The sequence below is a fragment of the Abrus precatorius genome, unplaced genomic scaffold (assembly GCF_003935025.1).
Source record: "Abrus precatorius isolate BTA unplaced genomic scaffold, Abrus_2018 Scaffold2, whole genome shotgun sequence".
NCBI classification, from domain to species: domain Eukaryota; kingdom Viridiplantae; phylum Streptophyta; class Magnoliopsida; order Fabales; family Fabaceae; genus Abrus; species Abrus precatorius.
Window position 1 is genome coordinate 8149855 of NW_020874362.1, and position 21660 is coordinate 8171514.

At 27.6% G+C, this 21660-nt stretch overlaps 1 protein-coding gene across 1 annotated transcript; it reads left to right on the top strand.

Moving 5' to 3' along the window:
• The first annotated feature begins 17638 nt into the window (after positions 1-17638).
• Positions 17639-21460, top strand: LOC113859394. Its single transcript, XM_027492182.1, has 6 exons — positions 17639-17720; positions 18099-18175; positions 18314-19244; positions 19320-19990; positions 20102-20270; positions 20823-21460. Exons 1-6 carry the CDS (start codon positions 17639-17641, stop codon positions 21458-21460), a joined length of 2568 nt encoding a protein of 855 aa, XP_027347983.1.
• Positions 21461-21660: the final 200 nt, after the last annotated feature.

The following is a 21660-nucleotide window of genomic DNA, read 5'->3' on the forward strand; positions in this document are numbered from 1 at the left end:
AGATTAAATTAAAATAAAAAATAAAATTAGAATACTATCATAAAATGAAAAGTTAGAATATTAAATTAAAATAAATAAAATAAATTTAAACGACTAAAATATTAATTTGGATATTGTAAATATAATTTTTAAGGTAATTGTTATAAAAATTTAATTAAAATATACTATCAGTGAAAATTTAATTTTAAATTTTTATATTAACAAAATAATTAGTTTTTATAATATTTAATTTAGAAACTATTCATGGTATATTTTAATTGATTTAAGATACAAAAAATTCTTACATTAACAGTTTATTAAATTAAACACTTATTATAAACACAATAATATTTTTATTTACGTAATAATATTAAGAACAAAAATTATTCTTCATGCATGTTTTATTTAATCTATTTTAAAAAGCAGTTAATTATTTCTATTAATTTTATAATAAAATTTAAAAATAAATAAATATTACCTATTTAGAAACTAGATTAAAACTAATTTTAAAATTTAAATTAAGTTAAAACTAGTTTTAATAATATTTTTTTTTGACATGGTAATATATATATAAACTCTTATATCAAATCTGAACCTTTCATTTAACTTATATCTAACGATTAATGAAGTAATAAATTATAACCTATTAGATATAGGTCAAATGAAAAGTTTAAATTTAATGTAAGAATTTTTAGACTTAAACCAATGTAAGAAGATCTTGCCCTATATATATATATATATATATATATATATATATATATATATAATATTTTTATTTTATTGAATATAAATTAATATTATATATTATTATTATAAATTAATATATTAAAAATATCATTATAAGATATAAATTTTATCTTATCATAAAATAATTAAAAATATATTTAATAATATATATATATAATTTATTAATATACAAATATATATATATATATATATATAGAAAAAATAGAAAAAAAGGTAGATATCATAATTAGTAAAATTTAACAAAATGAAAAGCATATAACTTTACTAAACAATCAAGAAAAACTTTTTACTAATAATATATACAAGACTTTTTTACCTTGTTGCTTCTTCGCATGTTTGGGGTGCATTAATAGAATCATATAAATAGAATATAAATTTTACTTGAATTTTCAATAAGGTTCGTATAAGGTTGTTGGGTTCTAGTGCAAACTACAGCTGAGCATAAAAATCAGTTTTATTAAACGAGATTCAAAATTTATCTCAATAAAAAAAGTGGGTTAAATGTTTGATTTTTTAAAAAAAATTAAATTTTAAATATAATTTATTTTGATTATAGATTAAATTATTAAATCTAAATTTTTTTGTACACTTCTATTATCTTATTCAAGAGCATTCATTTGTATTTTCTAATTTAATTTTATAAATTTATTTATATTTCTTTTTTTTTATTCAATTGAAGCTTCAATTCTTTTCTCTTCCTAAAGTTTTAATAGCCTCATTAATATTTTTTAGTTGACATATTTATATATTTTTATATGAAATTAAAAATTATAACATATAAAGTATTAAATATTAGTATATAAAATAAGATTAAGTTATAACAATAAAATTTAGTTGACATATTTATATATTTTTATATGAAATTAAAAATTATAATATATAAAATATAAAATATTAGTATATAAAATAAGATTAAGTTAAAATAATAAATTTTGATTGTCAAGAAAATGAATTTGATCGTAGTATCTTATTTTGATGTTTCTATTTATCTTTTAGTAAATATTTATATTTAATTTTTAATTCTAATACTTTTTCTTAAACTTACATAAATTATTTTGAGATTTATAAAATAAAATTAAAAATAAACTTATTTTAAGATCATTCTCTCAATAGAAGAATATTCCAACAAAATACATTACCAAATGATAATTTTTAATTTTTAGCTTTTACAAGTTTAGTATATTTTTAAATTTTAGCTTTTACAATTTTATCTTAAACTAAAGTACTAAAAAAAAAAACAAATCAAATGTTTGCACTAACAATAAATTAACTTCCTTTATTACTTCATGTAAAAACACATTAGTAACACAATAACACAAGTTGAAACAAAATTCAATAAGAACTGAAGAAGTAAAAAGTTGTTAGAAAATTATTTATTGATTAAGAGCTATTGTTTATTAATATTATTTATAGTACCAATAAAAAATTAATAGTCACTTATAATGTTTTAATTAAAAAACTATTTTTAAATATTTAGTGCTGGATAAAATTTGGTAAATGGTTTATCTTTGGACTAATGGACTAAAACTATAAAGTGCAAAATTATCCAAAGGCATTTAAATATATAAAGGAAAAGGATTGTCCCTACAGATCTTGAGAATTAACATGCATTTCTTGCAGGTATAATTTTAAAGTTTTGCTAGCTAAATATTTATAACTTAGCAGTAACAACTTTATCTATTTATAGGCATGTAATAATTCTAGCAGGTTAGATCAAGTGGAGTTTGTCCATCCATATTATTACAAACTGTTTTTAGCATGTTATTCTTCAATGATCCATCTTATAAATAGAGAACAAATGGAACTACTAGATTACTCCTTATCTTACCTCTACAACAAAACCTTGATTGGAAGACTAGAAAAAACTTTGTAGGAGAGAGAATGATGAACTTGCTAAAACACATGAATCGAAGATGGTAAATATCTCCATCACATGCAACAAGTGTGAGACCAATGGATATCAAAATATCACACTACTACCACCTCTTCTAGCTCTAGAAAAACCTAGAAAATGAGAAAAAATGATAACACCAATTACTTGTCCATCTTCACAACTTACCAATGGCCTTGCACCATAAGTTTTCTCAACAATTTTCTACCACTACAGTCTCAAACTAATTCTAAAACTTTTTCTCAAAAATCTTTTGTCACCACACCAATAATAACCTAAATTTACCCCTTAAATCTTAAGAAGTAATATACAATTGCTATCTAATAGTGTCATAATCATCGAGGAGATTCCTTGAGATATCAATAATTAGGGTTAGGTTATCAAATCAAAGTTAAACTAATTTTTCAATTACAAAATCAAGTTTAGAATCATTTAAAAGTTGGCGAAACTGAATAATATATTAAGATTAGAGAAACCCATTCAATTGCACTAAAAGAAAGTAAAAAAAAAAAAAGAGATTTATTAATAATATAAAATAATAAAATAGAAGTTTATTCTATCTTAACCTAAAATAATTTAGCCACACATATTTACAAGATACAATGTAGAACTAATACAAATTATAAATAATTTTTATAAAGACTTGGATAGATGCATAAAAGTCTTCATAATAACTAAGAAATAAAAGACAAGAAAATATAAAAATCAAAGAAAAATTCCTATATTTAAACTAAAAAATAACACTTAAAATTGACTCATATGACATCTATTTATAGAGTTTGAAGTCTTGGACATTGTCACACTTGCCATTTGGCATTGGAGCACTTAGAGGTATTCATAAAGTTTTTTGTAAAATTCTAATGTTGCAATGCCCAATTTTGAATATTGGAGTGCGCAAACTTTGATGGTAACTAAAACTTTAATTGAGCTTTAGGCGTTAAAATGCTTACGGGATAAAAAACCTTATGCCCTCTTGTGAAGCTAATGTTGTAACACAAGATCTTTTGCAGTGAGTTCATTATTTAATGGGTGCTGAAACGTCGTGGAGTGCTCAACTTTGGACATTATGCTATTTGTACTCTAATGACTTGAATGCTTAGTCAATTAGCCCAACAATTAACTAAATAATAATAATTAGCATAATTCTCATATAATTTAAGTAAAAAACTATAAATTTCAATAACATAGATAAAAATTAGAATTATTGATTATTTTATGAATTTACCCAAAAAACGTTATTATTATATTGAAATAGGCTCTAAAAAAATGCTAAATATATGCTAAAATATAATTTAGTTGTGACTTCATCACCTACATAGGTTAGGGATAGCTGAGCTAATTGAGCTTTTTGATAGCAATAATAAGGAGTAATTGAAAAAAGAAAGAAGAGAAAAGAATAGATTTATGTTGAAGTTTAGGATGTTGAAAAGAAACGATTATGATGACATGAATGAAGGTATAAAGAAGAAAAAAGAAGAATAAAAAGAAAAAGAGAAAACTAAAAGTTTTGTTAGAGTTTGAATGAGGGAGATAAATAGATAGTGAAAGTGTAAGAAGAAAGAAAATAAAAGAAAGGAAAGAGAAGAAAGAAGATACTTAAAAATTTAAAAATTTGTTAGAATATACTATTTTTGTTGAAGTTCATAAAAAAAGAATTTTTTTTTAACAAAGCTAATATTTTTAATAAAAAATAGGAGATAAAAAAATAATTAAAAGATCAAATAGAAACAAAAATGAGAGTTAAAACATTAATCTACTAATTTAATTTATTAATTATTATTCTTTCATTAATACTTTATTTTTTATATATAAATTTTAAGCATATTAAATAAAATATTTATACCAAAAAAGTAACTTAAAGGTGAAAGAAAGACTCATTGATAAAAAACTATATTATAAAGTTTGCTCAATAATTATAACTAAATAATTGCATTCTTTAATTTGTATAATTTTTATCTCATCTTATAGATAAATAAGAACTAAAGTAACAGACTTATGATATAAAGAAAGATACTACTTCTGTCTGATCTTAACTAGAAGACTATTTTAAGAAATTTGTTATTGTCCTCTTCAAAAGACTTATTATAAATTACTTTTGTATTAAATATTTTGTTAAAAAAATTATTAGCAAAGAAAAATAATTAATTAGGTAAAAAAAAAGAATAGACAATGAATAAAGTTAATATTATTAATAAAATCATACAGTTTTTCTTTTGGGTAAGAAAGAAAAGGGGATATGTTTTTATGCGAATATTTTTTGGTTCTATGTGAAATTTAAATTATGACATACCCAAGTATATAGGTTTTTGAGGTTGGGCCAAATGCCCCATGCCAAGAAGAAAGGTGATAAGTTGGCGTGAATGTGTAGGAACCCTATTAGGCTGAAGACCCAATTAAAAGTGTTGAACTTTGCTACAGTCAGCCATTGAGAGAAGAAAATCAATCAGCCCATGACAAACATCAGGCATGGACCAGATAAAAACTTGAACTCAAAAAGAGCAACAAGCTCAGTTTGAGTGAAAAAAACTTTGCTAAACACTGCGAGGAAAATTATAAAAATATAAAAATTATAAGTCTAAATCATGTTAAATATTTTATTTAATAAATAAAAATATAAATGATAAACTTTACTACATAAATTACTAAAACTTCTCAATTTGGAGGAATTCAAGAAAATAAAGTTATGAAAGTTTTAGAAAGTTTAGAAAAACTTCTTAATTGGGAGGAACTCAAAGAAATAAAATTAAGAGAGTTTTGGAGGATTTATAAAAGCTCCTTCCTTCCCTTCTCTTTCTCTCCCCTCCTCAACATAAAATCTAAATAAATTTAACATAAATATGCATGTCCACCTTATGATAATAAGTGTATTCATGAGAATTTAAAGAAATTGCATATCATATGTTAAATTTTATGATTTTTAAAATTTTGAAAATACGATAGTTATTTACAAATTAATCTCCATAATTAACATTTATGTTTTAGTCTTTGTACGATTTTCTTTTTTAATGTTTTAGTTTTTCTTATCCAACATTGTTAGCATATTTTAATGTCAAGGATTGATCTAAAAAGATTATTTGTACAGAGACTAAATTATAATTTTTTTATGTAAAGACCAAATTGGAAAAAAAACACATCAAATATAGAGATTAAGTTTAAAATTTAACTAACTAAATAAAAATTCTTAAATTAAATAGACCCTATCACTGAGCACGTGAGTCAATTGGTAGGAGTTGTTTCAGTTTTGCATGTAGTATTGAGTTCGAAATATAATAAATATAAATATGTGAGTTAAATACTCTAAGGAAGAGTTGTGTTGCCTCTATTTACGTGAATTATCTTTGATAAAAAATACATGTAGTCTAAACCAAAACAGACCTTACATGCTTGGCATATTAAAAAATTAATAAAGTATAACCTATTTTGATAAGTAATGGCTTTTGAATTAAATTAAAAAAATTTATAATTCATGATAGGTATTACATATACTCCCAAATTCACAAATTTTAGTGGATTTTTTAAAAGCTCGAAGAAAACTACTTCTATTTTTCTTAAATAATTTAGATTTTTATGAGTTAAAAATACATAAATATGGGAAGAGAAAATACAATGCAATATTGCGGACTTTGTGGACCCGTGGGCTGCAGTTGGCGATAGGCTCTATTCCATCTGAAAATTAAAGTACAAATGCTAGCGGATGAGTACTTATAGGGTTCTAAAAACAAGGTATGCAATTGTGGGATGGGATTATGTGAAACGAGGGCAAAGAAGGGAACTCGTATTGAAATCTCTTCACGTTAGGAATAAGAAAAACAGATAAAAGTAAATTTAATAAATTTTGCATAAATATAATACATCCTATTATGATTATTTTTAGATATTTCATTTTTATAATGTAATGTAATCATATTAATAAATACACGAAAAGTCTTAAAAATTTCAACATAAGTCATGGAGATAAGATGATGGTGCCTTAGGTTGTAATTATAGATAGTCTCCGTCCAAATTTAAGTGAGAGCTTATGTACCTAAGAATTCAGGAAACAAGACTAATTAAAAAAAAAAGTTTCGTAATTGTAGATCGTGTTGGGACAGTGCTTCACTGTGTTTCGTAAATAAAATTTCTTTTATAAGTTAAAAAATTATAAAAATAGATAGAAATTTTAAAAATATTAATTCTTAGAGAGGAAAATATTTAATTTTTGTATTTAAAAAAAAGACAAAAAAATATATGAATAAAAAAAATATAAAAGAACAATAATGTAATTTACATACTAAACCTTCTATTACCATTCTCTCTCAATATTGAATATCCAAACAAAGAAAATGTTTATCCTTTATTCTCTTCCCTTTTCTCATCCTAAATCATTTAAACCTTTTCTTTCTCCCTCCCTTCAAATTTCCAAACAAAGTATAAATGTTTAAATACTTTAATTTTTTATTATTTTTATTAAAATAAAATTTATCTTAATAAAAAATAAATATTCAATATTATTATAGATTGTTAAAATAAGATTTTAATTTTAATTAATAAATAACACAAAAAATACTTTAAAATTTTTTACCTAAATTTTATTTTTCAAACAAATATCTCTCACACAATTTATGTAGTTTAGATAAGATATCAAACCATGATTTATTGATTTTCTTTTAAAATAACTAAAATTGTAATCATTTACTTGTAATTTTAGTATATTAAGATAATATATATTTTAAATTAAATAAATAATGAATTATTTTCACTAACTTTAAAGATAAGGTTATTTTTTGAAGAAGTCAGTGTAAGTCTAAAAACTCTTACACTTAATTTGAACTTTTCATTTAAATTAAATATAACGTGTTATAATTTATTATTTTATTAACCGTTAGATTTAAGTTAAATGAAAGACTGACTTACACTAGTGTAAGGAGATCCTTCCCTATATATATATATATATATATTTAATTTAAGTAAAATTTTATAGAAGAAAAAATTAGTATAAAAATAAATAAAACTTCTTGCATTTTGAGAAATTTTCTCATTTAACTTTTCTAAACTTTGAAAAAAATTTTGCTTTTTTAACTTATAAAAGAAATTTTATTTATTTTTTATACTAATTTTTGGTATAAAACTTCTTTAAAAGTTACTCAAATTAGACTTAATCTTTGATCAATAACAATAACAAAGTCTGTTTTGTTTTTGTCCAAAATAATCAAGTCTTATGCTATAAGGTAAAGTAAACTACAAAGATTACAAAAAGTAACTAAGTTTAGTAAAAAAAAGTTTAAAATCTTTGAAATATTATTTATCACTATATTTTTTTAATAATTTTTTAAAGCTCTTTTGGTTCTTTCTCTTTTCATTTTTATTGAACTAAAAGTCTTATCATGTGCTTTTTTATTAGTACTTCAATAACTTTTTTGTTTTATCATTTTTTAATAATGTGTTACTCCAATATTCTCGTGTAATCATTTCTTATCTTATCATTTCTAATGTGATCACTTATTCATTTTAACATTCTCCTTTATGTAACTTCTATTTTTCTTGTGTTATTCCTTTAAAATCTAATATTCACTACTATATAGGATATTTGGTCATGTAACAATAATGTAATACTATCCTTTTAACTTGATATATATTTTATAATCTCAAATAACTTTTAATGTATTTTGTACTGTGTATTAATTTTATTTTATCATTTTGTATGATCAATCTCAAGTACTTCAACTTGAAGACTTGTGGAATTATGTCATTTCTAATTTTATCTTACAACACATAATCATCATATTATGTCTTGCTAAATTGCAATACATATACTCTATTTAATTATGTTCAAGTGAAAACTCTTAAATTTCTAAGTATGTTTGCAAAGCATAAGTTTCGAGTTTACCTCTTACTTTTTTTCCTCAACTATAATTATGTCATATACAGAAAACATGCACTTAAAAATATTTTTTTGTATGTCATTTGAAAGTATATATAAAACTAAGTTAAACAGGTTAAAATTCAAAGTAGAACTCTGAGAAGACTTATAGAATTATGCCATTTCTAATTTTATCTTACAACACATAATCATTATATTATGTCTTGCTAAACTGCAATACATATACTCTGTTTAATTATGTTCAAGTGAAAACTTTTAAATTTTTAAGTATGTTTACAAAGCATAAGTTTAGAGTTTACTTCTTACTTTTATTCTTCAACTATAACTATGTCATATACAGAAAACATGCACTTAAAAAATATTTTTTTGTATCTCACTTAAAAGTATGTATAAAACTAAGTTTAACAAGTTAAAACTCAAAGTAGAACTCTAATATAAACCTATCCTTATAAGGAAGTCTTTAAATATGTCTTTAAGAGTTCTCACACTTATAGTGATTTTATCGTACATGTCTTTTGTAACATCTTAACTTTTTAATCTTAAACTACACATTTATATAAAATTGGAGTAAAGTGAGAATTTTTCATATACTACAGGCATTATAAATAAAAATAAATCATATTCTTTTTGGAAATAAAATTATTTGTGAAAATTTGCCAACAATGCAATATTAATTAAATAACTGCAAAATAATAATAAAAAAATCACAATAAACCAGAAATAATTTACAAATATGGATACCGAACTTGCATATATATATATATATATATATATATATATATATATATATATATATAGGCACACACACATATCAAGTACAATAATATACAAATTCTTTATCAAAATACATGAAACCCAAGGTAATGGTTACATAACCAAAAAGGAATAAAGTCGTAGAGCAGTCTCAAAAATATCTAAACTTTAAGGACCCAATACTAGTTATCTCCATGCCATCTTTCTATCTCTGCTAACTTCTTAGAATCGAGGTCATTGTCTGACCCAAGATAGAAGGCTCCCGAATCGACCGTAACCTCAAAACCCTAAAACTCGCTCAAATGTAAATCGGGTTGGCCTTCCGAGATGGTCGTGATCATGATATGTACACAAATATGTTATGGTAGCTGGGGTCCTAGCCGTATTGTTATAGATATATATACATAAGGTATGAAATTCTATCATTTATAGGAAAGTCAAAAGGGACATTATAATATAGTTCTATTTCTAACATAATAATATTCCTAGGTTTGTCATCAACATGTACTGCTAACTTAAAATTACATGTTCTCTAGTACTCATTAAATACATAATTAAGTTTATACTGTACAAAGCTATCTATCAGCCTACTTCTTTTCTGGAACGCCGTCATCCCAATTTCTTGAAAATTTTTGTAAGGATGAATGTCTATTTTATCATTTTACAAATCAGCATATCAGAGGAAATCATAGTATGACATAAAGAAAACATGAACATTTTTTAACAACCAATTCACAAAACAATATCTTGTTGTAAATTATTTAATTCTCTCTTTCAAACCAGTACTTTCAGTATACTGTGATCATAGACAATGATGCCTTTAACATTTTTTGAGGTTTTACTCAATTAGATAAATAATCGTCGGTTAGCAAAGGTATAGTCAGGAAATAAGTGTGAAGTCATTTGATGCATTCACTCTCAGAAAGAGTATGTAGATGTTGCTCACCACCCTATGTTTTCTCTAGATTTTTCATTATCTCTAAACTCTAAACTGCTAATGTATCTCTATAACTATTCACAATAGATTCACCCCATATCTAACACTTATACTTATCTCTATAATCCCTTCATTTTTCACTCATAAGATTGTGCTTAGTAAAGCACTTTTAGACTAAGTCCACATCACTCATCCCATTATAGTATAGTTTTACTCATTAAATCATTCAAACAAAAATTATATTTTATAACAGCCATAAAATGCTTATATACATATCTCGAAACATAGTCTATACATTTCAATTCACAAATACAATATCATGCTTAATCATAACATCTCATATAGACATAATTCATATAATTTCACCATAACCACTCCACATTTAGTACTCATTTCATATAAACATAACATAACCATTCAAGCTAAACAACCAAACATGCATATTCTCAGCTATTATTCATAAATATTATACTTCAAGCACTTATTTCATATAAAATTCCTATGTAATAATACTCCAATAAGCACAAAATAAACACTTTACTAAAATAACAAAATAAAGCTCTTCTTACCTTAGTGTGGAGGTTTAGAAAAGGAGTTTATGAAGAATCTTGCTTAAACGCCAAATTCTTCATAAATATTGTAAGTGATCCATTTTTAGAAGTGAGAAACAAGAAAAATAACCAAGAAAATGGAGAACCAAGCTTCAAGAACTTACCCAATACTGAGAGGAATGAACTTTGAAGCTTTGATGGAAGGAAGATTGGAGTTTATCAAGGGTTCTTTGAGAGAAAAAAAAAAGGAGAAAAGTTAGAAGAAACTTAGAGTGGTTCGTAACTTGGAATATAATCTAAGTTTTTTTAACTTGAAAACTCTTAAATACCCCTCAATTCACGACATTCTCGCTACAATGAGCCCTTCTCTCGCTGCAGTGAAAAAAACTAGAAAAAATTTTCTCTTCCTGTTTGTTATTTTAGTTATAGCGAGAGCCTCTCGCTACAGCAAGAGTGTTGTTGGGTTATTCTTATCCACTTCTTACTACAGCGAGACTCTCTCATTATAGTGAGAATGCTTCAAAGAGCCTGATTCTGGATGACTTCTCTCGCTACAACAAGACACATCTCGCTACAGCAAGAAATCCTGCATCTTACACACCTAAAACTCTCATAATTCCAGACAATATGCACTAAAACTTACCATGCATTGCAAAAATTAATAATTACAAAAAAAATAAGGGTGTTATATCTTATATAACAGAAACATTTGGAACATGAGTTCCTTTCCTTTCTAAAGCTTTCTATAATAAATTTTTTTGGCACATGGTTATATGCTTTTTCTAAGTCAATAGAAATAGTATGTAAATCATTCTTTATAACTTTTGTTGTAGAATTTCCTAAAGTAATTTGATTGTGCAATCTTAATATTTCTCTTCGTCTATGCTTAATTACTTTTTTCCATAACTTTTATAGTGTTCATAAGTTTTACCCTTCTATAATTTGGACAATTTTGAATATTGCTGTTATATTTCTTGTATATAGGAATTAATGTGCTCTTTCTCCACTTATTTGACACATGTTCTTAAATTTCAAAATCTAATTTAAGAGCTTAGTAGGTCAACTAAATTTTTGTTCTCTCGTACATATTTGAACTTTAATAGGAATACAGTTTCGGCTGACCACTTTACCATAATTCATCTTCTTAAAGACTTCTTTTACTTCTCTAACTTAAATTCTATAATAGTATGCCAAATTTAGTTCATTTGCTTGAGTTTCTAATCCTTCTATATTTCCATTTACTTCTTGTCTATCATTAAAAAATTTATAAAAACAATTTATCTATTTATCTTTGATATCTTGATCTATAATTAAAAATTTTCCTTCATCCTTAATACATATAACTTAATTCAAATTTTTTATATTTTCTTTCTCTATTTTTGGTAAGTTTATATTTCTTTCTTTTGTCATTATTTATTCAAAAATCTTGATAGAACTTCTTAAAAAATTTTAGATCATTGTTCACTTTCAAGTTTTCTAATCTTGGTCTTTACATTTAATACTTCTTACCCAATATTTTGCATTATTATACATATGTAAAAATTTAAAATATTTTCTCTTTTATTCCACTATAAAAATTCCTTATTTTTTTTGTCCAAAAGCCACTATATTCATAAAAAATTGTCTTGACAACTATATGACCATCTTAAACATTTTTTCCAAAATAAAGCTAGCCTTAGCTGTGTTTCCAATTACCTTCTACTTATTACTTCTTAAAATTCAACTATTTATTAACTTTAAGCAGTTATCATTTGATTATTTGGTCTAATTTTTCAAGTTCTTTATTCACTCATCTTAAAATAAACATTAATAATCTAAAACTGATCTTAAAAAGAAATAAAAGAATATGTTTACATAATTTATTATATAATTTTTAATTGTATAGATGATGATACATTTTTAGATAATTATAATATTAGATTTTAAGTTAATTTTGATCTCTTATTGCTTTTATTTAAAATATTTTTATTAAAAATAACTAGTGTAGTAAATATAATAAATAATGAAATATTAAAGAAAAATTTCTGTTAAAGTGATAGTAGTAGTTCAAATGTTATTTCATTTAATACCTAAAGTATAGTTCAAGTGTTATTGATTATTTAATTAGTAATAATAAATGAAAAAGATGCATGAGAAAAATCTTAAAGAGCAACCGAATTTTCTATGGGAGAATTTTTTTAATAATATTATAAATTTTAATTTATTTAACTTGTAATATTAAACGGATAGAAAAGATACAATTAATGAGTAATGTAAATGAAACACAAATATAAAAAAAATGTTGATGATAAAATGAAAATTATAAATTAATTTTTTAAAATGTTATGTAATAATTGATTACTTGTTCTTTTTGTAAATATTAAATAAATGTTTGAAAAATTAATCAATGCTTCGAAGAGATGAATTTTCAACACGAAGGTTAGAGGCTGCTCCAAGGGATGATATTTGATGGCATTTAAGAGAATCAATACTTGGAAATCGAAACAACGTCAAATTTAAACTTTATAGTAAGGTGATACAAAGGGGTTTTACTAGATTTAACCAACACGTTTCATATTACAAAAGACAAGTGGTAGCTTGTATCAACAAGAAGATAAATGGGTATGGAGGGCAGATTCTTCAGGTTGTTATTCAGTGCAATCTGCGTATTCATGGCTATTTGAACTTTTTGGTGGTCCTAATAGTGTAGATCAGTGTACGGCAGATGCCTTGCAAAGGCTATGGAGAGGGAAGGTCCCTCTTAAGTGTCTGGTTTTTTCTTGGCAATTGTTGTTGAATGCACTTCCTTATAAAGGTTTACTGATTGATCGTGGTGTTCAAATTGATGATATAACTTGTTGTTTCTGTCATGGTTTGGAGGAACTTCCAACTCATTTATTTTTAACGTGCTCAGTTTCATCTCAAATTTGGTACTTTACTGCACGTTGGCTTGGATTCTCACTGGTTTTGCCTTCAGATTTATCGACTCACTTGCTTTCTTGGGTTGGTGTTGGCTGTAGTAAAAGAGAATGAATATGCTTATTAATTATCTGGGTAAGTACAGTGTGGTCTTTGTGGTTGCATAGAAATAGAATTATATTTTCCAATGGTGTTTTGGATGAGAAGGAAGTCTTAGATTCTATTATTCTGAGATCCTGGAAATGGTTTTCACTTGTTAGTAAGGGAGAAGCTATTATGTTAGCTGATTGGTATTTGAACCCACGAAATTGCATCTGTCTTAATTTTGCATAAGTATATTTTTGCTTTTTATTTCTCTGAGTAAGTAATTTTTTGTGTATATGGATTTTGAGTTCCCCTTGAACTCTTTTTAATAAGATTTGTTTTGCCTATCAAAAAAAAAAAAGTGGTAGCTTGTAATAAGGGTAATACCATGATTAGAGAGAACATATGGTAATACTCTTGATATATAGAAAAGCAAAAACAAAATAAGATTTTAGATATAGAAAGGAAGAATTTGAAGCACGATTCATAGATGACAAAGAGGATGTGGAAGGCTTCATAAATGAGCAAAGTAAGGGTAGCTAACTACACAAGAAATTAAATCCTTATATCACACTGTGAAAGGGAGGAGAGGCAAAATTTCAAACAACAAACAAGAGGAAGTGAAAATACATGTGAACAAGGTTGAAGCTCTTATGCTAGTGTTGGTGAATTTGAAGGGCCACAATATATACTTTTTATTATTTCCTTTTTCCTAAATATACTTGTCCAAACATACCAATGCTGCTGAACAGTGACACAATAGAATCATTTTCTTATATAAGCAAGAGGAAAAGTCTTGAAACTTTGAGAGTACAATACAAAGTCTTGTAATGAAAATGAAGTTAAGAAAAAGGTTCACATTGCACATGCATCATAACCTCTATGCCGGAAAGAATGCACTCCAAAACACAACTACATAAATAACCAATGATGGATTTACACGACAATATTACAATTACAACTACAAGTTTATTTAAAAAATTCAGGTCCTCTTTCCTCACCAAATATTAAGTTTGTCATTTTTTAATATAATTTAATTATTATTATTTGCTTTTCCTTCTAGAGTTTTAAGTCTGTTTTGACTTTTTTTTATAGGCAAGGTGACATCATTAATAGAACGTGATACTTAATTGGTCAACCAAATTCAAATTTAATAATATTTTCTATATCTTTTTTTTTTATCAATATTTTATATTTGTTATTTAATATTTTTTCTTTACACCCATTTCACACTCTTTTGTGAGGCACAAAATGTACATTAGTATTTAATACTTATGTTATATGGAAATGTGTGAGCTGTGAAAGGTAAAGGAAAGAGAACTTATCACAAGACAAATAAATAATCCAAAATTCCAAAGTGCTATGATATCTCGCGCCAAATGGAGGCGTCGTGCGCATACAACTGCAAAACCACACACCTCTGAGCTGTTGGTTACGTGATCTGAAAATGCAATCATAAGATGCCAAATTTTATTCCATAATAATATACTATAAGCCATGTGAAAATCTATCGTTACTTATTTTCCATTATTAACACCTGTTGTTAATTCCTTTGACTTTTAATACTCATGAAGAGGTCCTTTTTCTGGCTATCACTGGTAATAAGGATTACCTGAAAAGTGCATGTTTGATTCTGTGAACATTAAGCATTGAGATTTCTTGCTTATTAAGATTACAAAATTGTTTTTTCATTCATCAACAAATACAGTAATCCAATAATAAGCAAACTTCGATTGTAAAATCATACTTCATGAATAACCTTACTCTATCATAGACTTTGTTGAACTATTACCAACGATCATAATTCACGTTATTTATTGTATTCACTGTTCAATTCACTTATTTCACCTTCATGATATGGTAAAAACATTTCACTCACATGGAAATCACAAAATTCACAGGAAAAGTGATACTATAACTTAAGAAGAACACAGAGCTATGAGTCTATATTACTAGACCAAAACGAAAAAAGAAAAGTGCATCATGAATGGTGAGCTATAGTACAGCATGGCTGGCAGCAGATTTATCATAAAATGAAAGAATGAAAATATGGGAATGATTAACCAATAATTTAAGAGAGAAATTGTATTTATATAAATTTTTATAATGAAATAAATGAAGAGAAGAGTGCTAGATTTTTTCAAATTTATTTTATAAATTAATATTAATTGATTATTTAGATTCCGTAACTATGAAAATAATGATAAAATTTTATCATGACAAATATTATCTATTTGACTTTTAACATGAATAAATTATGATAAGTAAGACTATTATTCACTGTGTACCCTTCTAAGGTGACTATACAAATAATTTTTCATCAATTAGTTTAACATTTATATTGGAAAAAACTCTTGGCCATCAGATAGGGAGAAGTCTTCTTTGACTTCTTTCTGTATCAATACGATGCGATGCCAACATGAATAGATTTAAACTTTTAAGTACATACATCTTATCTCCTCTTACAAATATATCTATGAGAATATATTAGAGTTTATATTATTGTGCGTAAATTCAAAATAATTATTAAGTAAATTTATTAAAGAGAAGAGAGAAAATACAAAATAAAATGATTTATGGAATGAAGAGTGATAAAAAAATATATTATAAAAAATGTTGTTTAAATAATAATATATTAGTAAAATAAATAGCAGAGAGGAACCTTCGCTTTCATTCATTCACTTCCAGCAATGGAATTAGAGGACTTGTTCCCTTTTGCTACACTAAGAATATAATAGCTTTCTCCTTTGTCATCATCATTATTATCTCATTATCATTACTTTTTCAATGAAGCTTTCATCTTTGGCTCTCTTTGTTTCTTAATACAAAATCCCAGTTCAGAACTTTCCACGTTTTTGATGACACACGCACTTTTCTCTCTCCATCCATTTGGGATTTGCTAGTTTTGTTCCACCCTTTTCAAATTTTATATAAATTTTGAAGCTTTGATGCTTTTCAAGCACACTCATCTTCTTTTTGTAACACGTGAATTGATTCATTGCTGAGGTTTCAGTTGGTTGATACGGTGTTTGCCCTGCTCATTGGTATGTGTATATATTGAATCATTCATACAACATGTTCTCTGTTTCTCATTTTCTAACCGTGCATTGATGTGTGTAGTGAATGAACCATTTGTTCTGTACAATGTTTATGGTTCTGATAGAAAAAGAAGGAACAATCTTCTAGAAAGCTATTTCGTTTGCAGCAAGTTCTAACCGGTGCCAGAATTTTGAGGTTCAGAATTTCTGGTGCTTCTTGCTTTCCATGCATTCCCTCAGAAACCTGCTGTTGGGTTTTCTCTAGACTCTGATTAGTTTTTTCATGAATGAATTCTAAACTTTTTGATTTATGGGATGCTTAGAAGCCTAAGGTTCTTTCACTTCTGGGTTGGCATGAAAGTCAAAGTTTCCTGATTTTTCTAATAGGCCTATTTATACATCAAATTTCAAAGCCTTTATCCTTTTATCTAAAACTGGGAAAACATTGGTCAGTTTTATCCCTCCCTTTACTATATAATGTTTTTATTGATTAGATTTATGAATTTTGTTCTACAAGGGCACCATACTATCTAATAATATTTAGACTTTATAAGTTAGCAAGGTTCTTTGTCCAACATTTACACAGAGGCTTAAATGCTCTAGTTTGAAGCAACTGATTGATTATTTTTAATCACATAATTTCTGTAAATATTTAGTCACATCATTGATCTTACAGCTTAACAGATTTTATTTAATTTTAAAATGTTCAGAATTTTGTGTTATAGAATGCTGTTTAACTGATGTCCGAGTAACTTGTGGCAATTCAGGATGCGAAAACGGAGTGTGCTGGTTCATTTCACTTCATACAAAGCGAAAGGCAAGATCATGGAATTTTAATTGGTTGAGACATGAACAATGAAATTGGCATCATGAGAACATTTTGGTAGACCCTTTGTCTATATGGGAAGTTTATTGCACATTTTTGAGTTCAATCAGGGGAGGATGGCCAAAAAAGTTCATGCCCATAAAAAAAGTAATGATGGTAATTTTTGTTTTTTATATATAGAAGAGAAACTTTACTCTTGGTGCGATAGAACTTCTTCGGTTATATTATCTTTAAGGGAGCTAAATTGAGTATTTGTTCACTAATTGTTATGATTCCTTTCAGTAGAGAAAAAGCTTCAAGTGACTGTTTCTTGTCAAGTTTTGTATTAGTCAATGATTTTAAGGTTATTGATTCTGTTAAATAGTATGAAACAGTCTAAATATCTGTGCTGATTAATTATTTGCATCTTCAAAGATGTCTTGCTGCGACACTCTTTTTTTTTTTTTTCCTGTGAATGTGCTGTTTCGTCCCTCCTATGCTCAACCGATTTTGTTTGGTTAATTCTGATTTGTTTTCATGCTGTGTGTGACACAGCCCTGGAAACTCCTCGAAGTAGTGTGGAGCTGCAAGTAGAAACATCTCAGGTCCACTGTCCTGAAGGAGAATTACCTGTAAGTTTCTCTTCACATACCTCTATATGTTAAGTACTTAGGGGGTTTTAAGACACCACCATCATTTCTTTTACCATGCTTATGATAACATGTTTCTTTTACCATTCTAAAATGGGATGTACTCTGGTGAATTTTCAGTACACTTGTCAGGTAGAAGATGGCTGGTCAAAGAATTATAGTTACTCAAATGTTGTTTCAGTGGAAAAAATGAACAATGAGAAGTTATCCAAACAATCAGGAACAAGAAATAATGCACCAAGCCTTGTGGCAAGGTTGATGGGAATAGACACGATGCCATTACCATTAGACACTAAATCTGTTGTTCCATCAGATGAAAGCAAACATGAAAATTTGGAGACGATGTATTCGAAAAAGGAAATGGATGGAAAGGGACTAGTTGGCAGGGGTTCCTCCAACTTTAATTCTTCTAGCCAGATGGAATTTGATTCACTTTGTCAAGACATTGTTCATGATGATGGATGGACACAAAAACCAAGGCCAAGGGAACATCCTCAGGAAAAGGAACTCAAGAAATTCAAGAAAGAATTTGAAGCATATAAAGCAGCAAGATTTAAGGAGTGTTCAGAGGTTGTTGAAATTGGAAGTGTTTCTAGGCAAATTCTTGGTCAAGAGAACCTGAGAAAGGAGAAGATGCAACATGATGCAAGGTCAAAGAGAGACAGCCACTCATTTCAAACAAAGCTACCAAATGGTGATGTGATGGAGTCAATATCAACTAAGAGAAGAGAATCCTTTCCTTCAAGGAGTAGAACACTAAGTAGAGATTTTGAGGAGTCTTTAGTGATGAAATCTAGAAGCAGATTAGATATATGTTCTTCTCCCGCCCAGATAGTTATATTGAAGCCTGGTTCTGATAGGATCTGCAATTGCAACCATGAAGAGAGTTGCATCAGTGTATCAGGCACTTTACAAGGGAAAAAAGGCATAGAAGATTTTCTTGAGGAAGTGAGAGAGCGGTTGAAGTGTGAAATGCAAGGGAAAACAGCCAAAAAGGGTTCTCTGATTAGAGCTAGTGAGCTTGGGACACCTTATAATGAAAAACCATATGATCCTACTGACATAGTTCATTATATAGCCAAAGATGTCAGTGAAAGTGTGATTAGAGATGCTGAATCAAATTTACTCCGCTCAGAATCAGCTAGATCATTCAAAAGTGAAATTCAGTTCAATGCACCAAGTTCCCCAGAATTTTTCAATAGAGATACCGGGAGATTCTTGTCAGAGAGGCTAAGAAATACTGTAAAAAGTAATGTTCATTTTGACATTCCTGCAGTGGCTTGTGGGAACTCAAGGTCATATACAGTAGACAATGGCAGAATTAGACTAAAGCAAAAAGAGGACACTATGAAGTGTGCAATTGACATGAACCAGTGGGAAATTTTAGAAGTGAAAAAAGAAATACAAACAGGTTCGTATAGACATAAACTAGATGACAATGTATTGCTCCACAAGGAGTTGTCCCCTAGGAACCTTGTGAGATCCTTGTCCGCTCCAGTATCAGGAACATCGTTTGGGAAGCTTCTTCTAGAGGACTGCCACTTGATAACTGGCGCTCATATCCAGAGGAAGCTGGAAGCTGTTGAAGAAATGCCTATTGATGTTAAGAAATGGAAAAAAGATAAATTTAGTATCAAAGAAAAAGTTTCCAATTTTAAACATATTCTTGGTCTAAGAGGGAAGCTGTTTGGCAAAAGGCTTCAGACGATAGTAGAATCACATGGCAATGAATATGGTCCCATTTTGAGAGATATCAGGAGTGGACCAACTGTTCTCATGAAGTATGGTGAGAGAAATGTAAGATTGTTATATAAAATTTTCAGCATTCACTATGACTGGTTTTTGAAATTATATTGTATATGTAGTTGTTATCTAATCATCATAGTTTCTGTCATGTATGATCCTTAGGAGAACTCCACTGAGGTACCTCCTAGTCCTGCATCTGTGTGCAGCTGTGCTCAAGAAGAAAATTGGAGACAGATTGATTATTTAAGTCCAATATCAACTCCAGATGTATCTTCACTAGATGATATTGTTATACCCAAGGTTTTTAGAGATATCAGCTCTGGTTTGATTGGTGAGAGACAATTTTAACTTCCAAGCTTGGTGCAATGATATCACAGACGGTTCATAAAAGGATGTCAATGTTGTCTTATTGTTGTTCTATTCCATGCACATATAGTCTTCAAATGGATAGTGACCTTGCTTGCAAGGTCTTTTTATGTTAAATTCACTTCAAATTTTATCTTTAGACAACTTGTTTAAAAGGCTACACAATTTCTGTCATAGCAATTGTATGAGAAACATGGGTTGGGAGGTAAAACAATTTTTTCCCCTTTTCGTTATCCACCTTTGACATGCATTCTTATGTTTTGGATCAATTTTGATATAGCTTCTGAAATCTCATAAAACACACCAATTTGGGAAACTGGGTATTTATTATGTTGATTTTTTAAAGAATGAAATTAACAATAGAGTGCATATTCTTTGCCACTTCAGCTTGGTGACCCTTAGCTTAGTAAAATGTTGTTCGTATTAATCTTACAAACTTGTACACAATTGAATATATACATTCAACTTTAGATGTCAAATACTAGCTGACTGTTCTCTTTGCTTGTTGATTTGGTAGAACTAAGGAGGCAACTCAATCAACTTGATTCGGATGGCGTTGAGGACTTCACCATGAAGGAGGACCCTTTTGAGTCTGAATTAGTTCAATTGGATGATCCAGCAGAATCTTATGTAAGAGACCTGCTTGTTGCCTCTGGTTTGTACTTTGGTTCATGGGATAAATCTTTATTAAGAGGGGACACACTTGCAAAGCCTATTGGCAACTCAGTTTTTGAAGAAGTAGAAGAATCTCACAAGATATTGGTCAAGGAGAATGAAATATTCATAAAGGATCAGAATAAATTAGAGCACAAGGTTTTACTTGACTTGTTAAATGAGGCTCTTTCGATTGTTCTTGGATCAACTTTGCCTTTGTCTAGATTCAGAAAGAAACTAAGCAATTCCTGCATGCAGCCTCCGCCATATGGAAAGGAACTACTGAAGTTAGTGTGGGACATTATCCGTGTTTCTTTATCTCCTCCATCTTATTTATTTCCTTGTTCATTTGATAGTTTGGTGGCACAAGACCTTGGACCCATCTCCTGGTATGGACTCATGAATGATCAGATCAATATATTGGAGACACAGATAGAATGTCTAATAACTGATGATTTGGTGGAAGAACTCACAAAGGATATGCTCTTAGGTATAGTGTGATGTATCATTTTGCCCTTTGTTAAGATAATGCATTCTTCACGTTAGAGAAGGGCATGTACATGATTACCATATAGGAACCGAAATGAAAGATAACTTTCTATTAAAATAGAAAGTGATGATGGAACACTGCATGAATATGTATATATATCATGGTGTGAGGGGTTGTGATGCTGGGAATACATAGTGTACACAAGTGGAAT

What these genes read in the sequence shown, in the direction of transcription:
- LOC113859394 (XM_027492182.1), top strand. Translation starts at nt 17,639, where the DNA reads ATGGGAAGTTTATTGCACATTTTTGAGTTCAATCAGGGGAGGATGGCC. An exon ending in GTCCTGAAGGAGAATTACCT is followed by an intron (nt 18,176 to 18,313) that starts GTAAGTTTCTCT and finishes GTGAATTTTCAG; the next exon opens with TACACTTGTCAGGTAGAAGA. An exon ending in TATCAGCTCTGGTTTGATTG is followed by an intron (nt 20,271 to 20,822) that starts GTGAGAGACAAT and finishes TTGATTTGGTAG; the next exon opens with AACTAAGGAGGCAACTCAAT.